At 37.0% G+C, this 19,182-nt stretch overlaps 1 protein-coding gene and 1 long non-coding RNA gene across 5 annotated transcripts; one reads left to right on the top strand and one right to left on the bottom strand.

The window, feature by feature from the left end:
- Positions 1-199: 199 nt before the first annotated feature.
- Positions 200-12,562, bottom strand: SPO11 (SPO11 initiator of meiotic double strand breaks). Of its 4 annotated transcripts, none has more exons than XM_086853585.1 (14): positions 12,438-12,562; positions 11,724-11,850; positions 9,545-9,658; positions 7,079-7,167; positions 6,403-6,469; positions 6,088-6,196; positions 5,389-5,475; positions 4,067-4,103; positions 3,734-3,843; positions 2,748-2,847; positions 2,215-2,252; positions 1,474-1,550; positions 1,176-1,287; positions 200-933 (listed from the first exon to the last, which is right to left on the bottom strand). In XM_086853585.1, exons 2-14 carry the CDS (start codon positions 11,819-11,821, stop codon positions 814-816), a joined length of 1,158 nt encoding a protein of 385 aa, XP_086709711.1. In that variant the 5' UTR covers positions 11,822-11,850; positions 12,438-12,562; the 3' UTR covers positions 200-813. The 4 variants fall into 4 exon arrangements, with proteins under 4 accessions (XP_086709711.1, XP_086709710.1, XP_086709712.1 ...); XM_086853584.1 differs by having other exon boundaries at positions 12,448-12,545; XM_086853586.1 differs by lacking the exons at positions 2,748-2,847; positions 3,734-3,843.
- On the top strand, positions 12,518-18,885 carry LOC111938014 (uncharacterized). The gene is made up of 3 exons (XR_002868834.2): positions 12,518-12,895; positions 16,190-16,639; positions 17,711-18,885. It is a non-coding gene; the product is annotated as an uncharacterized LOC111938014 (long non-coding RNA).
- Positions 18,886-19,182: the final 297 nt, after the last annotated feature.

Below are 19,182 nucleotides of genomic sequence, written 5' to 3'. Positions count from 1 at the left end.
CCCAACTAAATAAAGCTACTGAAAATATAGTCTCTAATATCCATGCTAATGACTGTGGAGATCAATTTTGGACGTATTTTCTACACAGTCTGGCAACCTCACATAAAAATTAATGTACACTTTAATCACCTCAGCTTTCTGCCTCTCCTTACTGTTTAACAGCCAGCTAAATAAATATAATGAACAAGGGATTCTGTTATGATGTGCATTATTAACAGGATTGTTTATTAAATTCTTAATCGGTAACATCCGCTTTCTTATTTGTTCATTGAAGACAAATAGTAATTTGATTGCTGGAAGATTAATAGCTGCTTCAGATATGCACTAATAAGGAATTATTTCTGGCTTTTAGGTCCGAATTTACAGTGAACATTCTGTACCTCAAATAATTTCCAAAAAGAGGAATATACAATAGATTCTTAAGCAAATCTTTCACTCCCCTCAGTTATAAAAAGCTTGGTACAGCATCATGCTGTGCTTTAAAACAGAAGGCAAAACAGTTCCTGGATAAATTTTTAAACTTCACATTTTTCTGGCCAGAAGGAACATATTTAATTATCTTTTCTATGTGTGTTATTGCATTTGGCGCTGTTTCACAGCGGAAACCACAGATTAGAAGCAGCAGTATTCTGCAAAATTCATAATTACTCTTATAGTTTGAACAAAGAAAAAGAGAAAATTTTACTCCAGGTACAGAGAGAAAGAAACCGAACAAGAAACTAACAGATACTCCTTTGCCTCTGCACTTTTTTTTCTTAAGTGCAGTCAAATTAAATCAATATATAGAAAAACATTTCATTTGCAGAGCAGCATTCATAGCCATCCACCAAACTGCAGTTTGTTTGGTAAATAGACTCTGGACAGGTAATCTGATGAGAGAGAAGTTAAAACTTGAATTTCAGCCTTCAGTTTAGATGCTGCCATAATTTCCAGCTAGAAGAGGAAAAAAAAAGAGCAAAAATTAATATATATATAGGAAGTGAGAAAATTCCATCTACTCATTGTATGTGCATGTTAGAGCTGTAAAGTGGTTCAGAGAGACAACTCAGGCTTTCTCAATCTTGCCTTCTTTTAGGACTACAAAACCTGGCTGGTTGTGCTATCCTAAGAACTTGTCAGATATAGGATTTGTCCTGTGGGGAGTAAGAAATAAAAAACAGTATGTTTATACAGACCTCTTTTTTCCACAGTGGCTGACAAGCAATGTAAGGTCTCTTTTGAATACTTGCTAACTTATTTTCATCTTGCTTTGTAAATGGAATCAAGGCATCTTTGCATATGTTTAATCTGAAAAGAAAATAAAATTCCTAAACTTTCTCACGCACTTTAAAATATATTTATTTATCTTATTTCCTTGTATTAAGCCAAAATTATGCATGAAAGGAGCAATGGATTTTTGTGCAGTAAGTCAGACTGCACTTCCTCTCTGTGGAGCAGAAGGGTACTTCTTTTTCTTTTGAGGAGATAGCTCACCTCTCGAGATCAGATGGAAGGAGACCAAGCCACTTGACAGAGGGTACGGTGAGATGATGGGCCTCAAAGGACATTGACTAAAATAAGAAAGGTCAGCTATAACATTCCTTGATCTTTAGTTTGACTTGTGATGTTCTTTTTCCATTTCTCTACTGACCAGTTCACCCATCAGGTCCTGCCCTCTGCCTTCACCTTTATCTGCCTGCCTTCTGTGTTGTGTTTCCATATTCTCTGTAGCCATGTAACATGATAATACTTTCTTGTTTCTCTTGCCTCTTCTTCCATAATGTTCCACACTAACACAAGTATCCCTAAGCAAATTCTCACGCCAGAATGAAATCTTCACCAAAATAACATTATATTGTGGAGAATCACCCATCTCACCCATTAGGTTCTCCTCCTCCCAAGGTCCCTCCAGCCTTCATTCCTCTTCTAAGGCAGAAACAAACATAAATGGTGAACCCTTTTCTATTTGGACTGTCTGAAAACTGCCTGTGCAGCAGAGAAAAACTGTGAAATATGGTTAAATGAAACACCTGGAATTACTATCCATTTTTTTGTTGTTGTTGCAGGAAGAAGCTGTTTCTGCAGACACACAAGGCCTAAAAATCACCTCTTTGTGTTGAAACAAAATGGTAAAAAGCAGCACCCATTCTGACAAAGGCTGTAGCATTTCATGCATTCCAGCTTCCAGGCTGGGCTACAAAACAATGTATTTGAAGGGGAAAAAAATATACTCACCACAGATCCATATTTGTAGATGCACATTATTTCTATACCTGGGTTACAGAACAGCAAAAGTCAAGTGTTTGTCTGCACAATGGACATGTTTAAGGAGACTGTTTAAAAAAATCAGTTTTATGGCACAACTGTTATGGCTTTATGATTAGTGAGGTTCTTATGGTTTACACATATCTTTGGATTATGTCAAAATAATCAGAATCTCAGCATGTCACCTTCATATAGTTAAATGTTTCATGCTGTGTGCAGTCCATTCATACCCAAGGATAATGATCTCTTTTACACATTGTCCAACATCTCTTATTAAAAGTGTCCTTCTTTATCCTGTGTAATTCATATCTCGTAATATTTCTTTGAGCAGCTGCTTCTCAGTTTGCAGTAATCTCCCTAATTTAAGGTGGGATCGATGTAGATACATCACCTTCTGATTCTGTTGGCTTCCTGAGCTGTCAGAACCTTCCCATAAGAGTGAGAAAGTACATTCTAAACAAATTTTGCTTTCCTTTCATGCCTTTGAACCTCTAAAAATTTACCATGTGGATCTGCATCCATAAGGGTGAAAATAGGAATTTGAAAACAATCCCATAGCTTCCTGACCAAAAGTCGTGTATTAAGATCTGGTATGCCTCTTCCCTAAAGAAATGAAAAAAAAGTAGATGGTTTTAAATTAACTGAAACAACATCTGGCTACACATGTGTTTACATTTGCCATTTAAATGCAAGCAAACAAACAAACTGCTGGCAGAAACATTTCTCCAGCAGCTGTTTTGCAGGGAAAGTTCTATGCTCCTATTTTGGCTTTGGGCAGAGAGAGGGCCAGGCTGGGAGCAGCTGGGCAGGTGTTCTGGATTATGGGCACTGCAGAAGTTGCCTGAACACTTGCCTGTTCAAGAAATTAATTTGTAAGGTCTGGGAGCTGATGCACAGATATATGCTGTTGTCTGCGTGGGCTGGTGTAAGAAGGCCACTGTTTTATCTTAAAAAAATACTTATGGCACTAATGGAACACTATAAAACAAGTCCTTGCTATGACTGACTGAGCTGAACTATTTGTGGCACAGCGTAGTAGAAGTGCTTATCTCTCTTAGGAATGGTGAAATGTTTTTTCCTGATTGTATGCATATTTCATTTACACATTCCTGTTAATTCCCCTGGCTCCATAGCTCTTTCAGTACAATCCAAAATCAACCAATTCTGTTTCATTTGGGTTTGCAAAACCTCAGGTCCAGAAGGACAAAAGGTCACTCAACAGCTGAGCCTTTCTGAGACTGAGCAGCAGCTTTGCAGCAGCGCAGGGAGCTGATAAGCTACCAAGCTCTAAGGAGATGTTTGGAGGAAATAAGTCTTTAGAACATGTATTTCATATTTCTGTGAGGATAATTACATTTTAAAAATTATTGTTAAATATGTTTCAAATTAATTTTATTATGGCCTTTTGCCCAAGTTTGAACAGTTCTACAGTGCTAAAGTATTCCTTCAATTAGGTGTAGCTGGAGGATATGAAACATAAGGTGCATACCGTGATCATGATACATGGGGACACTTTATTGAAGAAGTCATCATCCAGGAGTCTCTGGAAAGTTGCATCTTTTTCTACAATTAATATAAATTTGGCATGTGAGGTTAAATCTTTTGTGTTAAGGCCAGCTGCGTGTAAAATGATCCATCACACCAATCAATTAAAACCAAGTGCTCTAAAATACCTGTCCTGGAGCCAAGAGCAGTGATCATGACTCAATGTCAGAGCCAACAAGGAAAGCAAAATTTACCAGAACATTGTTTAACTTGGAATATTCCTTGTTTTTACTTTCTTTTTTTCCTTCTACGATTAGAGTTCTTGCTCAAAGGATACTTTTAATTCCTTGAACATTAGATGGCACCGTGACTGCCTAAAGCAACAAAAATGAGATTAATCATTTCAAATAGAGAAAATGATATATTTTAAAATAACAACATTAGGTAATGAAGGACAGGATTTCATCCTGAAACCACCATTCCTCCTCTATATGCAAAATCAGTTCTGACATTTTCACCTCTTTACAAGTGTATTCAGCCATTCATATGCACTATTCTGTAGTGGTCTAGGAGTCCTCCTGTCACAACAAGATGCTTTTCAAAATTATTTGTGCCATTGTTGCAGAAAATTGATCATCTTGTGGTCATGAAGAAGATAATAGTGCCCTGATTAATGTTATATCTGTCTCAGCCAGAAAAAAAGTCTGCTTGGTGTGAAGATTGCAAATTTAATACAGACTTTAAACATTCTTTTTGTAAAACCATTAAATTAATTCTTTTATTGACCTCTAACCTGATTTTATGAATATTTTAGAGCAACAACTTGAAGACATGGTGAAGTTTACTTTACATCTTCAATTAGGATTGGCTGAATCTGGCAAGCATATGGACGAGAAAACAGGAACTGGGGGAAGAACTTGGTCAAAAGAGAATGTATATATGGAAGTGTGTGGTCTGTTTTAACTCCTGACTATAAATCACCCCCAGTGCCAGGGTGGAACAACTCAGCAAATAAAAATATGGAGATCAGTAACAGGGGACTTAATATTTACATACAAAGTGTGATGGGCAGCTAAGGTTGCCTTTCAATTTTGAAATGACCAACTAAGTCTTACAATAAACATTTTTGAGAAAATTGTGACAGTAGTCAGCAAGTCTGAGTTTTATTTCTGCTTTCATACTCTGCACTGCTGTAGAAAATCTTTCAGGCCTAGGCCAGTTGAATCTCATCCTCTTAAACCAATTTTAACTTGTTTTCTCTCTGCCAGAGTTCTATCTGCTGTGACAGAAATGCTGTATATCCAGAGTGCACGTGATTCTTTGCTTCAAGAGCACTCATTTGACAGAACACTGTAATATAAATCCTAAGATATATAATATATACACCTTCCTCTGCAAGGATTCCATGGCAGAAGGTAGTGCTAAAATCCTTATACAAAGATTTATTCCTGGTGAGTTTAGAGCTAAGCTTCAGAATTACAGTTCAGTTAATAAGCAATATTTTCATCAGTTTTATTCACCCAGGTTGTAATGCCTCAATTTGCCACAAGCAGAAGTTTGTGTAATAAATGTACACTGTAACCTGAGCTCCAAGGAGTGCAGGATGTCTTAATATACAAGCAGATGTTATGGATTGTGTTTGTGGTTTATTATACATACTGTTGCACTGCAGGTACAATTCACTTTTGTACCATCTTCCTCAGTGTAACTTAAATTACCAGCAACAAAACCTTTAGTTGTAGACAGCTGGAAAAAAATAGTAAGTTGTACAGAGTAAATGGGAAGTTACTATACTGCACAGACAAAACAAGAAATCTCTGAGAAGAATCCCGACTGGTACTAAGCAGTGATTCACTGCCATCAGCCTTTTAAACACTAAGCACTGTTTTATCCTCATGGACCTAAGGAGTTACTTACAATAAATAATTTTAGGTATGAAGGAACTCTTGTAAGACATGAGATACAAGTCAATATGACAGGTAGTTACATTTGTGATGTACTTTAACATTTCATTTAACCCCCAAATTATCAATTCATTTGAGTAGAAACTTATAAATGGGTGTCTTGCATTCTGAAGTTTGAGCACTGCCTTAACTAGATGATAACAAAAGCCCCTGTGTTTTAGTGGGCAGTTTGTTCCAAACCCTTTGGAAAAAGCAAACTCTGAATTTTCTGTGAAGAAAAAACCCTTTTGAATGCCACAATAAACCATAACTAAGTTTTATTAGCACCAATAAGACTTTTTATTTTAACTATTTAATTCTAACTGGCAACTTTTTGTGATATTTCCCCTTTCAGTTTAATCAGTTTAATAAGATGTGGAAATAATGACAAAAATATTGATAAGAAGCCACTTACTACATGTAGACTTCTCCGAGGTATCTTAAGCATGCAAGAAATGTCATTGATTATTTGGTCCACAACACTCTGGCTCCCAAACAGTAGAGTATCTGAATAATATATATCTCTACCAAGACAAAATATTGTATTTGTAACTATAATACTGAAACAGCTGCAGGCCCATGAGAATTTTATAAAATATATGATTAACCAGATAAACCTAAAGCATTCTGTGTACAGGAATCCTGCAGGTTTGCATCCTACAGGTTGATTTTCACAAAAACATACTTAAAACACAGCTTCATTTGAAATTGCAGAAATTGACTCCATTACCTTTTAGTTGCATAAGTGTTGCTCTGCACCATCTTATAGATCATTGATAATATCTTGAGCATCAAAGCTGAAAAAAATACATTTTACAAAACATTCTATTCATTTTCAGAAATGTATATACAATAATTTATCTTTATATAAGACCATATTTTTCTCCCATAAATAAAAGTTTGAAATGTACAGTGAAAATACAGAGAGATTGTACTATTCAATAGGCTCATTAATTTCTAGCATAATGAGAAAAAATATGAGGGAGTTAAGTGAGTGAATGTATTCACTAATGTCCAGGCCAAGAAATTAAATGACTGAGTTGGAAAAAGAAATGAGCTTATTGTCTGTAGTCCAAGATTCCTTTCCTGGCCAGCTTTTTGAAGAAGGGTGATGTTTTTACATGAAGACTTATTAAATATGCCTTTAGTTGATATCCATTGAGGGAGGGGAGAAACTCTAACAATATTGTATTAATTTCACTGTCACTCACTATAATTAAATAGAGGAAAAAAGAGAAAAGTTGAAAGGCTGATCATAGTATCAGGTTATATCAGCCACACACTCCCAAACTGTGGTGCATAATATTTTAATTTCTGGTTGTTTTTTTAGTGACCTTGGGAACTAAGGGGAAAAAAAAAATAAAGAAAAGCCTGAGAACTCTGCTTTGGACTTTTTTTAAACTTACCAAATCTTCTTGCAGATTGAGGGCAGTCACTTCTTATTTGTTTTGTAGTACAACCTGGTATCATCTGTAGACCTACAGAATCTTTAAATCTGACAAAATGCAAACAAACACAATAAACTGCCAACTCCCTGAGTACAGGTAAATTGTTCCCTGCAAGGTTACTCAGATTCAGAAACCCCTTTCCTATGATCAAATACAGCAGTGCTATTTTTGGATTCAGCCCAGAAAACATCAGCTTGGTTGGGCTTGGGGTGGCCAAAAGAAAAAGGCAGCAAAGAGTTTCTCGAAAAGATGCGTCAAGACCGAATTAAAGTATAAAGTAGATAAGTTTCCAGACAGAAATAGAGGAAAGAAAAGTATTTTATACATGTTTAGAACTGCTAGCATCAGTAATTACTTAGTATGAAGACAAAGGGATAAATGAGAAGAAAAAATCTGAATCATTATTAAAATAAAAATCATCCGACACAAGTGACTTCCTGACGTAGACTGACGAAAAAGTGTTTCTATTTCAGAATACATATTACTATCTAAATGATGCCCTTAAATTGTTATCAGGATAGCTTAATTGTATTCTGCTATTAAGGGTTGGAAACAAAAAGGGGGTGTATCTTCCTCTCTAAACAGTTGTTTAACCTAAATGAGCTCCACTATTTCATGCTTCATCATTTCCCATCTGAAGGTGCACATTTCACCAAAAGTATCAGTTATTTACTTAAGGGCACCTCATTATTTTACTTAAAATTGATTTAGACCCTTATGATTCTGCCTTTAAAGCATTCTTTTTCATTTCAGAGCTCTGTATGCACTTTTGAAAAATGCTGGTGGTTTAATGGCTATAATTTTATCCTACATCACATCACGTTTCCAAATTCGTTTGTCCAAGGTTTTGCTCCGCACGTCCTTTGGGTGGCAGAGCACGCACGCTGCACAAATCTACAGGGACAGCCCGATGTAGCATCTGCCTGGCAGCTTTAAAGTAACTTTATTGCCTTTGTGTTGTAACATTTTAAAGTTGTTTGTGCTTTTCCCTTGCCTGCTCCCAACATTGTAACTGAAAAGGAGGAAAAAGGTAATCAAGACTGTCCTGAATTACTCTCAGGTTAAACCCATATCACTCCCATTCTTCCCAGGGCTGTTCTTACTCCCGTATCTGTAGATCACACTTCTTCACCAGAAATAATGGTTCTGCTCTTTTTGATGTGATTGATGACTCTTATTTTTAACATACTGTGATCTTAACTTAATTTGAATATTTTCCCCCATATGTTTTTGGATGGTAACTAACAGTTCACATTTGTTTTTCTAGCATGGAACACCATTTCCCCAAAGACTGCCAAAAATTGCAAAACTTTGTTAGATTATTTTAATTTTACATACATCTGAGGGAAACATTTTTGTCAAACTATCAAGACACAAACCATTAAATTCCCTGGAACCTACAAGCCTTTCAGTTAACTGATTACCTTCAGGCCCCTCAGGTTTTTTGATTGGCAGAAGTTTATTGTTCTCATTAAATGAGTATTCCACCAGAGTGTTATGCCTGGAAACAGGCTGTGCTTCCTCAACCTTAAATGTTTGTAATGTGTCCATTTACAAGCACCTCTGCAATTTTATCAGTCTGAATATCCTTTAACCCACTGATATCCAATGCTGTTAAAAGGCCAGAAATACGTTTGTGTCTTCCTTTATTATTTTGTTATATATTGTAGAAATCAGCTAATCTCTCAGGTTTGGGGATTTTCAGTTTAAATGAACTCCTTGGAATAATACTGCTGCATAAGGAACTTCTACAAATCACAGAATGTGCTGTAAAGGAGGACAGTTTTCTTTTTCTCTGGTCCTATTTATGTCAGCTGGCAGAAGATCTGAAATTTAAATAACATACTGGAAATTTGGTTTGCTTTATTTTGCTGGTAATGAACTGAGAGCAGCACACAGGTAAGAAACACAGCAGGGAGAGGTGAGATGCATCTTCTCTGAATAATAAAAGAATAAGTTTATCACTATCATTTAAAGAAATGTGATACCATGAGGAAAAGAAAAAAAAAAAAAAAAAAAGAAGAAAATAGGAAGCACTCAAAGGGTTTGAAAGACAGAATTGCCAGTAATTTCTTCCAGCCTAAACCAGTTTTTTTCACTCTAACACAGCCTATCATTTCTGGTTTCTACTGCTTCCAGAAAAAGATTGTTTATAGGACCAGCCTTTCCTTTCCAGCCCCTATTACAGTAGTTTTACATTTCCCTTTGTGCTATGGTCTGCTATTACTTAATACATGATGTCTGTTCAGAGTGGTTACTAAGTTTTACTTTTTATTTGTCCATTACTTTTTTAAATTATTTATTGATTCTAATGCTTATAGAATGATTATGTATGATTAACTTTTCTGGAAGTTGCATAATCAAATTCATATTCATGACATTTGTATTAATAGAAGCCAGGACTTTAGAATATTTACTACTTACTCGATGTTCCTCCAGTCTGTTCTGTTAGCCACTGTGAGAACAGGTGCTTTATTTTGAGCCAGGCTTTGAAATATACCTTGGATAACATTTTCTATTGCTTCAAGAACCTCAGAACTGAAACAAAGAGAATTAATGACACAGATCATATGATAAAATCTAGTTCTACTTTAAGTTTTTAAACTATCCCACTCTTACAAAAATCATGTGAGCCAAAACTGCTTACAGCATTCTTTAGTTTCAGAAGTGTGGAGGAACACCTTCATTTTCAAATTTTGTTTTGCTCTGTTTCCCTAAAGCCTTTGCCTTTCCATTGCAAATGCATGACTAGAGGACACAATTTAAAGTATATTTCTATTCAATCCTGTAACCATCAAATTTTTCACCAGCTGAACTTCTAGACCAACTGGCTGGTTTGTGACTAATGATTAATGTTTTACTATAAATGAGGTAATATTGGCTTTGGCCATGATTTTGGCGAAGTTGTTTTTAAATGCTATAAATTTTAAAAGTGTTCAAGAGTACAAATACTTCCTGTTGTACCATTGCACATTAACCTTTTGATCTGCTGCCCTGAACAAACTGCTAAGGATTTTAATTACACGAAGGCTCAGGCTCAACAGACGCACCATGGAAAGAATCAAATCTGTATCTTTCACCTAAAAAGACAAAGCAGCTTTGCAGCAGATCCCTTACAGCAAAACTCCAGGCTGGTTTGAGTGTTATGACAGATGCTTTTTATTTTCATAAGCAATCTGACTCCAGCATTTCAGCTGTCCTTAAAATTGCACGTGTACTCTGCACTGTCCTAAGTCTAGGTAGGAATTAGAGAATTCATGGAACTTATTTTAGCCCAAAGTTTTATCAGCAAAGTCTAATTCTGTCATTAAGTAATATGCAGAGAAAAGATGAGTCAATATCAGTGCATGCCACACAAAATGAATTATCTCAAATCAGCAAGAATGATTTTTAAGATTAAGTAGAGTTTCCTTAAACAATAATGAGCTGTCATTAAAGCTCCCTTCTATCAGCTGAATATGTTTCTATCATTTTATGTCTTAGCTTCCATACTCTCTCCACTTTGCTGAAACTTAATTATAATTTTTTCAGAGCAATTTAAAGTTCTAGCAGAATAAAAAATTAGTGTTGAAGACAATAAAAATCTGTATGGGCAGATGGATGAAAGAACCGATAGGTAGGAATTCTAAATCACATTATTACTTTGATACTCATAAATATTTTACTTATTAATTTGACCCTGCCCACTTTAACTACCTTAATATTCCAGATGTACTTCAAAGTTTTCTGCAGAATTTGCAAGTCCAGGTTTCTGTTCCAATCTCAATTTCCCCACTTGTTAGCCAACAGAAATTGGAAATATAATATGCAAAATGTAGAATAGGAGGAAGAGGGCAGGAAGTCTCTGTGTACCCCCTGCTGATATTCTGTCTCTTTTTGCAGAGATTATCTGAATTTTAATAAGCAAACATATGACACTGGCCAAGTATGCCTACTTAAAATTCACTGTGGTGTAGTTAACAATGACATCTGAGCAGAGAAGGGGAAGGTGCTGCACAGCTCACAGGGTTTGCCTGGTCACTTCTAACAGGTTGCAGCAGAATGGATACTTATTTCTATATAAAAGGAGAAATGATCTTCAACATAAAGGGCAAAAAATATTTATATTATAGCACCTTTAGCAAACTAACAATATAAACCAAAGAAACAGTTACAAAGAAAAATTTGCAATGTAATAAACCAGCACAGTACAAAAGTTAGTACTGTGTATCGCTAAAGTCATGAGTCAGAGACCAAGAAATCTCCAAAGAGTAACGTTAATAATATCCTTTTATTTTTAAAATACTTTCACGATGCTCCCAGACTGTTCTAGCTGCTGAGGCTGATATGCTGTGTGCAGAAAGACTTTAAAATTGGCAAGGGTTTTTTGTTGGTGTAATTCAGTATGCTCGTTTTGTCATAGTTTTTTGTATTTCAGTAGTCACAGATTTTTTGGAGAGGTCTGAGGGAATGAAGATGTTGTTTGCAATTCGAGGCCCCATTTGTTTTAGAATTTTGGATGATGTTTTGGCTTTAGCATGAGCCTGTTTGGTGCAATAGTGTTCTACCTACTTAAGCATTACCACAGAAAGAGAGTAGAGGTGCTATATTTCACATTTTTTACCTGGGGACATGACTTTCCTGACCAGACAGACTTGATTTCCTGAAGCTGGCCTTGTTCCCAGCTGGTGTTTCAGTGGAACACAGACCATGCTCCTCCATTGAGGCTGGTGCAGGTCAGTCTAACTTCTCTGGATAGGGAAGAAGCCCAGTCAAAAAGAGACAAAAAGAGGTTATCACAGAAATTGGAAATCACTCTTCTGCTTGCTGGATGTAAAACTCATGACCTGAGCTCAAACCACAGGGTCACACAGAAAAGGCGGTAATTTGCTGTAGAAACCAAAGTCAAGGTTTTCCCACCCTTCCTGAATGACCAACTGAGGGCTTCTCCCTCCCTTCATAATAAGCAGGAGCTGGCACATGCTGTCCTGACCACCTGAGGGCTTTTTCCACCCGTCCTGCCTGAGGGCTTTTCCTGACCATCCTGACCAACTCAGAGCATCTCCCACCCTTCCAGAACAACCAAGGGCGTTTCCTGCTCTTCCTGACCAGCCAAGGGATTCTCCCACTCTTCTTAATTGACCAAGGACTTTTTCTGCCATTCCAGAATGACAAAGAGCTTTTTCTGGCCTTTCTGACTGGCTGAGGGCATTTCCCGCCCTTTCTGACCAGCTGAGGTTTTCCTGCCTTTTCTGACCAGATAAGGCCTTTTCCTATCCTGATTGATCAACGGAGAGATTTTCCCACTTTTTCTTAACCAACCAATGGCTTTTCCCACCTTTCCTGACCTGCCAAGGGCTTTTTCCACCTGTCCTGACTGACCAAGGGCCGCGCCCGCTGCTTTTGGTGCCTGAGGGCTCTTCCCGCCTTTTCCTGACAGACAGGCGGAGGCCCCGCCCACCCTGAGGGCCCATGGCCTGCGCTGGACACTGACCCTCAGGCCCGTCCATGGAGCTGGTGGCTGACCACAGACCCCACAGCACCCCGGCTTCTGGAATAAACCCAACCAAGCTGGCTGGAATGTGCCCAAAGAGCCGATCGATTCTCATCTCGCCATTTTCCTCTTCTCGTAATCTCAAATGTCCGTTCCTGACTGGCGGGAAGCTGAGGGAGATGGAGCTCTGGTGTGACTCCAGCTGCTGGAAAATCCACCTCCTTCCCCAAAGTGGAATTCAGCTTCTACTGAGATTAAAGATTTAGTGCTACTTTTTATCGCTTGCCTTCAGCATTCCAAAGGTTTACAACAGTCTTGTGATATGTTGTCAAATCTTTCTCAATAAGCTGTTAAAGCATTGTATTCTGAACAAACAATAAACCCCAGTTCTAAGAGTCATGAATCACTGGCTTCCAGAGAAGCTGAAATTTAAGAAAAGAATGCTAAATTTTGTAAGGTTTATGGCTGAACCAGGATTGTTGTTTTTCACATGTCATCTCCGGCCAGAGGGCAGCGCCGTACAATGGCGCTGTGACACAGCCAGACACAGACGGTGAATTTGGGAAGAAACCCCGTACATTATGAGTATTTTGGTGCATTTCATCTTTAGGTGTTCAGCTTTTCCTTCCAAAAAAATCCAGTCTTTCACTTCAGAATGTTTAAATTCATGGTGATGCCAAAGAGAAAATGCAGCACTCCTGGGAGTCCTGGTGCGGGCCAGAGGAACAACCCCTGGTACTCCTTGGCACTCTCTGGTTCTACAATGTTTTTCTGCAGGGCAGAGATCAGGGCTCCCACACCATCAGCTCTGTGGCAATAACCCCAAATATCACAAACTTAAACTGCTCTTACCTTTGCAGTTATCATATGCCAAGGTGTATTTTCAACTCATAACTATGTCATCCTAATTGGCTCCTCATTAGAGGTCTCTCTGAGAGTATTAGAAGTTACTTAGGATATAAATATCTTAAGGCTTGTCCTTTCTAGGGAAAAAATTTTCAAAGCTCATTGTTGATAATATCATGTTTAGTGCACAGCAGTCAGCAGTATTGGAAGCTGTGCTCAATCCAGCTCACAGCCAGCAGCATTTCAAACGTGGTGATGTTTAGACTTGTTAGCAAGTTAGATGATGTAGTTTTTAAAATGTTGCTCCACTAGCTACTGCCACTGAACTTTTCTTCTTTGGTACTTGTATGAGTGAGCAATCCAAATCCTGCCTGAGTAGGTAATTAAAAAAATCATGCATTGATTTATTCAAGGAAAACCTCAGGCTATGATGATATGAACACAAGGTGCTTCAATTAACAGGGGGAAGTCAAAGAAAGGAGAATTAATAAATTGAAATTTTCAGATCTTTCATCTTAAGTCTTTGGCCTTTAGGTATCTTGAGATCACTCCGGAAATATTTATGTAAAATCTCTGTAGCTCTTTCCAACAACTCAACATCAAAATCAACAGATTTTTGTTTGATATAGAACTTCCAAAATTACACCATGCCCCCAGCAACAGATTGCAAACAAAACTAAATACATCAACTTATGAGAAGCCAGTTTAACGACTTCTTCACACATGGAACAGCAATCATAAGAAACCCCAACTAAAATAGTGTTTATATCTGAGTTAACAAAAAAATAACAAAAATTTCCATGCTTCCAACTTAATAGTGCACACATATATGTAAATATAAATACATCTAAGCAGATAAATTTGTATCCAGAATATGACAGGTAAATTAACTACAATCAATAAATGGACTAACAGATTATTTTCCTAGAGTCCTCTTTCTTTATTTATTTTCCCTTTTTAAAATCTTCTTGTCAAAAAACCCACCAAAATTAAATTCCAAATATTGATGGCATATGTTTAAAAAATATAGAAATATGTATATATACATGTATAGATAAATGTGTATAATAGATACTCTAGTAAGTGTTTATATACATTTATATATATAAGAAGGAAAATTACTAGGAAAGCAAATGAGGAATCATTTTGAAATGTTAAGATGGGAAGAAAGAAACGAGGGCAGCAGTGGAGGGATGCATTTCTCTTGTCCTGCCTCTACCAAGCTGTGCAGTAGATGGCACCACTCGTGCCAGAGAAAATGTTACTGCTCAGAAACTTTTAAATTAAATTCACTGTGATGAAACAGGACAACATCTATCACCTGCTAATTACAGGAAAAATGACTGATCTATTTCTAATGAACAAAGCCCAGAGAAACAGGAGATGAAATGTCATTCACTGATAACAGCTCACAACTTCAAATGGGATATTTCCTTAAAAATAACTGGTGGTTAAAAAGAACAACCCAAAACCAATGTATGTGTAAAGTTTACCTGGCTCCACAGTGAGAAACACCTGCAAAATATTTATTCTGTGGTGAGTCAAGTCACTGTAAGAGGAAGTGAGATTTTGTTACCATCCCTTCTTTTGGTATTTTATCTTTCAGCCAGAAATAAACTCTGCATTCTTTAAAGGAAAAGTACCTTTCATCTAACCTCTATCAATTTTGAAATCCACATTTTCTAATGCTTTTAGGGATAGTAAAGTAATTTGGTGGCAGGGCAAAATAGATATTTGAGACAAAGAAAGTAAATAAAACTTTACAAAGTAAATAAAAGATGAATTTTTAATAATTTAGTATAAATTCCATGTGCACTCATAGTAATTAAGCTAAAACCAGGCAGCACTGTATGGCTGAACATTTGAACACACAGTTCTTACATGCTGAGAAGTTTGAGCTTGCCCAGCTCTATCTTAGTCACTATTCCTCCCTCTCTCCTCAACTGGGCTCAAACCAAGATAGGACACTCCTGCAGCCTATTAAGAAAAATTCTGATTAAAAAACATGTTGAAGAGGAAATATGTTGAAACAAACAAATTAAAGATATTTGTACTAAAATATAACTGGAAAGCAAGAATGATGCTTCTATTCCATGCTCATATGACAGCTTGAAAATAGCAATCTTGAAAACATCTGCACCATTTCATCTGGCTTTCAAAAACTAAGATGTCTTATTTTCTATTTATTTTCTTTTTGTTGTCAAAATCCTAGAAAGTATGAACACTCAGGTGTGGTTTTACTCTTTAAACACAAAAATGCCACCAGCTGTACATTGAAACTATTTAAACCTAAATCTGCTGCATTTATGGGAATGCTACACTAGTGGTGTCATAACCCCAGATTTCTGCCAACAGGTAAAACTTGGGGTTGGTTTCAGACAGTTGTTACTAAATATTAAATAATCCCTGGGGAAAATGAAGTCAGAAGATGATGTAGGAGCTCTGAGACCGAGTACTCTGGGACACAGAAATGACGGGTGGGGCAGTTGATTAATATTCTACTTCATTTTTGGAAGTCTAGATTAAAATCAACCTTATGTCATTCTTTAAAATGCATTTGGTGATTTTAATTAAGCTGCTAATGTTAATTGGTCTGCACCATAAAAATGCCAGGGGCACTCTGGTGTAATTTTGGATAAATGGCAACCTTTGCTTTTGAGAGTCTTAAGGCTCAGTAAAAAGGATATCAAATAAAAAATAGCATGGATGTCTTATCTTGGTTTTTCTTCTTTTTTTTTTTTTTTTCCTAGTGGAGAAGAGAAAAGCCATGATTCAATTATAAACATGAATACAGCCCAAAACACGTCTTATCAAGCTGTTACACAAGCAGTTCTGGACTCAGTGAGATTGCTGGTCAGCCTTCATTGAAGACTCTCTGCTGCTTTTTCAAGGTACAATTTAAGCCCATTTAAGCATTTTTCAAAGTCTTTCTGCACAGACCACTCTTTTCTCTCTTCTCAGAACAAACTCAAAAGTGTCATCTGGATGTCACTGCTGTGACCCATCCCCTGGACCTGGGCATGGAGGAAGGGGTGACATTTTACTCTGTTTTGCCTTGTCCCACTGCTGCCAGCCAGGACAGCCACCAAACACCTTGGGTTTGGTTTGATGGATCCCCTTCCAGGCAGCTTTCTGCCTGCTGCTCTGGGGATCTAGAGGTACTGGAACAGAAGAATCACCCAGATGTCCCACAGCCAAAGGTGTGTACAGCTCACAGCCACATGAAGGTGTTAATGAAATGTCTGTGTAATAAAACCGTGGAGCCTGTGCACATAAATACAAACTCCTATAACATAAAGTTCTCCCTGACTGATCTCACATGTTGCTCTCAAAGGGAGTTCAGTGCAGAATTTGGGTCTTAAAGAATTGAATAGAACAAATTTATATTATTCTCTAAAGAGAAAAATCTTCTGGCAGAAACAGGAGTTTGGAGCTGTTGACTAAGGACTTTTCTACACTGGAAAGTGGACTGGAAATGCCATTGCAGGATCAGCTATTCTACAATGACTTATTTGACCCATGACTTTTCCAGACTAGAATATCCACACAGGGAGCTATTATGGATAGTTTATTCAGAAATAACTATTTTGGTCACTTTTCCCATGCAGAGAAATGCACAGTGTCCATGCATAGCTGTAGTAAGATTGGTTTATTTTTTACAGAAAAATATATTTTGTCTGATATATAACATATGGCAAAATGGGAAAGTAGAAAGGGAATTTTGAATAAGATCATGATGCAATTGATTAAGATCCTTTATTTAATTTACTAATATAAGATATATTATAATAATTTACTATGATTACTTACATACTAAGAGCATCTCTACATCTGCACGGTTGTGTCCATTACAGGATGTTGCATCAGTTTAACTAAATCATTAAAAAAAACCTAATTTCTAATTAAGTCAGAGCAAAAATATTAACAAAATGACTCGCTGTAGTCTCTGATTGCTGGATCTCACATCTCAGTCATCAGCCTTGTGGTAACATCATACATGTTAGAAATATAAAAATGTTCTGTGCTTCTGCGAAATCCAGGCTTTTTGGTGTTAGCACATCCATTTTAATAATCAATAAATGAACAAGAAATATCCATTTGCTGCCAACAGTACCTTTGCTAGGTAAAGAACTCCTGTTTGTGCCTTAGGAACAGATGGATGACAAGTGGGTCTAGCACTCATTAGCAGAGTTCCTTCCTAAAAAGCTGATGTAGTGTTAATTTATTATTTCAATACTTTTCTGCATGTCCTCTACTCTGTAATGTTACAGGGTCTCTCATGCATTGTCCTGGAATGCTTCCATGTTTGGATCCACTCAGGAGGATCTCTGAGCTTTGCCAGGAATGGAAGACTGGGAACTTAACACATCAAGAAGAAATTAAAAATAGAGAAATGGCTTCGCTGAAGATACCAACAACCATCCATTAGTCCAAAGAAAAGAATATCTGAAGTTTTCTTTATAAATTAAACTGAAGGTTATCTTCCAGCTCTTTAGTGAAGTTTGATACTTCATCAGAAGGAAAATTAACATGCTCATCAGCCAGTCCAGATTCTTAGGTGGTGTGGAGAGCTGTGTGAGATCATATCCTCAGCAAAACTATGGAATGCTAGCAAGCGAATCAGGAGAGCCAATTCCTAACTCTCATTTTAACGATGGGGTGCCTCGTGTTAGTCATGAAATGTAAGCAAATAATAGGTGTTGCTGAAGGGCTGCTCTTACACTATATTGGCTCTTCCCTCTGAAAGATTAAAGCAGGAGAGAACCATTCCTTTAAGTTTTAAATACATTGATTCTCTACATATTTCAGCTGTTTTGTGATGGCAAATACATCAAAATCTTATTTTTTGAATGTATTTTGAAGAACAAGGGCAGAGCCTTCAAATTCAAAGACTGGAGAAGGGTGACTGACCAGGTTTTTGTAACACTCTGCTCCCATGTCCATCTCTCAGGTACTTGTTCCACCTTCATATTTCACTTACTCTCCTTGTACAGAGAGGAAAACGACACAACACAAACCAAAGAGGTCACTGTGCTCCTATAAGGGGTGTTTAGTCACTAATAATGTAGAATAATTTTTTTAAAATCATGCAAAAAAAAATATTTATGGAGATTCAAACTGATTTCCAATCCTAATGGAAAACTTCTCTTTTCATAACCTCTACAGTGTCTGCTTTATGAGAAATGTCCTTGCAGAATATCTAGCCATTATCCTCATTCATGTTAATTTTCTGCTGTTATGAGGTAACAACAACAGCCTTGATTTATTTTTTCTGTGTTGCAGATCATTCTGTTTTCTGTTTGAGAGCTAAACTGAAAGTGAACTTTTGCTCTGAAATTATACACTTCAGTGTTTTATATGACACACTTGTAATAAACATATTAAATTACGTACCGTGATGCTAAAGCACTGTAATAAAAGTCTTTGCTGCCGAGTGCTCGAGAAATTATGAAACAATTGTTTTCAAGTTTTCATAACTGTAAAATCCCCAAATGGACTTGATGTTTGAGAGACATTTCTGTGCATCACAAATGCATAATTTTCAAAAGAAAAAACCTGTAAGTTTTGCCAGCTGACCTCCTAGGTAGAGCCTTGCCCATAAATGCATCGAGGCAGATTGGTGCAAACGATATGTAAAGTTCATCTTTGTACTCCATTCATTCTCACTTCATTACTGGCAAGATTAGTAATAACCAATTTGCATTGATTTATACCAGCTATTTACAGTCCCCAGGGCACAGAA

The sequence above is a fragment of the Cyanistes caeruleus genome, chromosome 16 (genome assembly GCF_971803275.1).
Source record: "Cyanistes caeruleus chromosome 16, bCyaCae1.hap1.1, whole genome shotgun sequence".
NCBI lineage: Eukaryota > Metazoa > Chordata > Aves > Passeriformes > Paridae > Cyanistes > Cyanistes caeruleus.
Note: the sequence above shows the minus strand (reverse complement) of the source record. Positions and strands in the feature narration are given on the sequence as shown.

What these genes read in the sequence shown, in the direction of transcription:
- SPO11 (XM_086853585.1), bottom strand. Translation starts at nt 11,821, where the DNA reads ATGGAGGAGCATGGTCTGTGTTCCACTGAAACACCAGCTGGGAACAAG. An exon ending in ACAGACTGGAGGAACATCGA is followed by an intron (nt 7,168 to 9,544) that starts GTAAGTAGTAAA and finishes GCATTTTGTCAG; the next exon opens with ATTTAAAGATTCTGTAGGTC. An exon ending in CCCCATGTATCATGATCACG is followed by an intron (nt 2,848 to 3,733) that starts GTATGCACCTTA and finishes TCATTTCTTTAG; the next exon opens with GGAAGAGGCATACCAGATCT.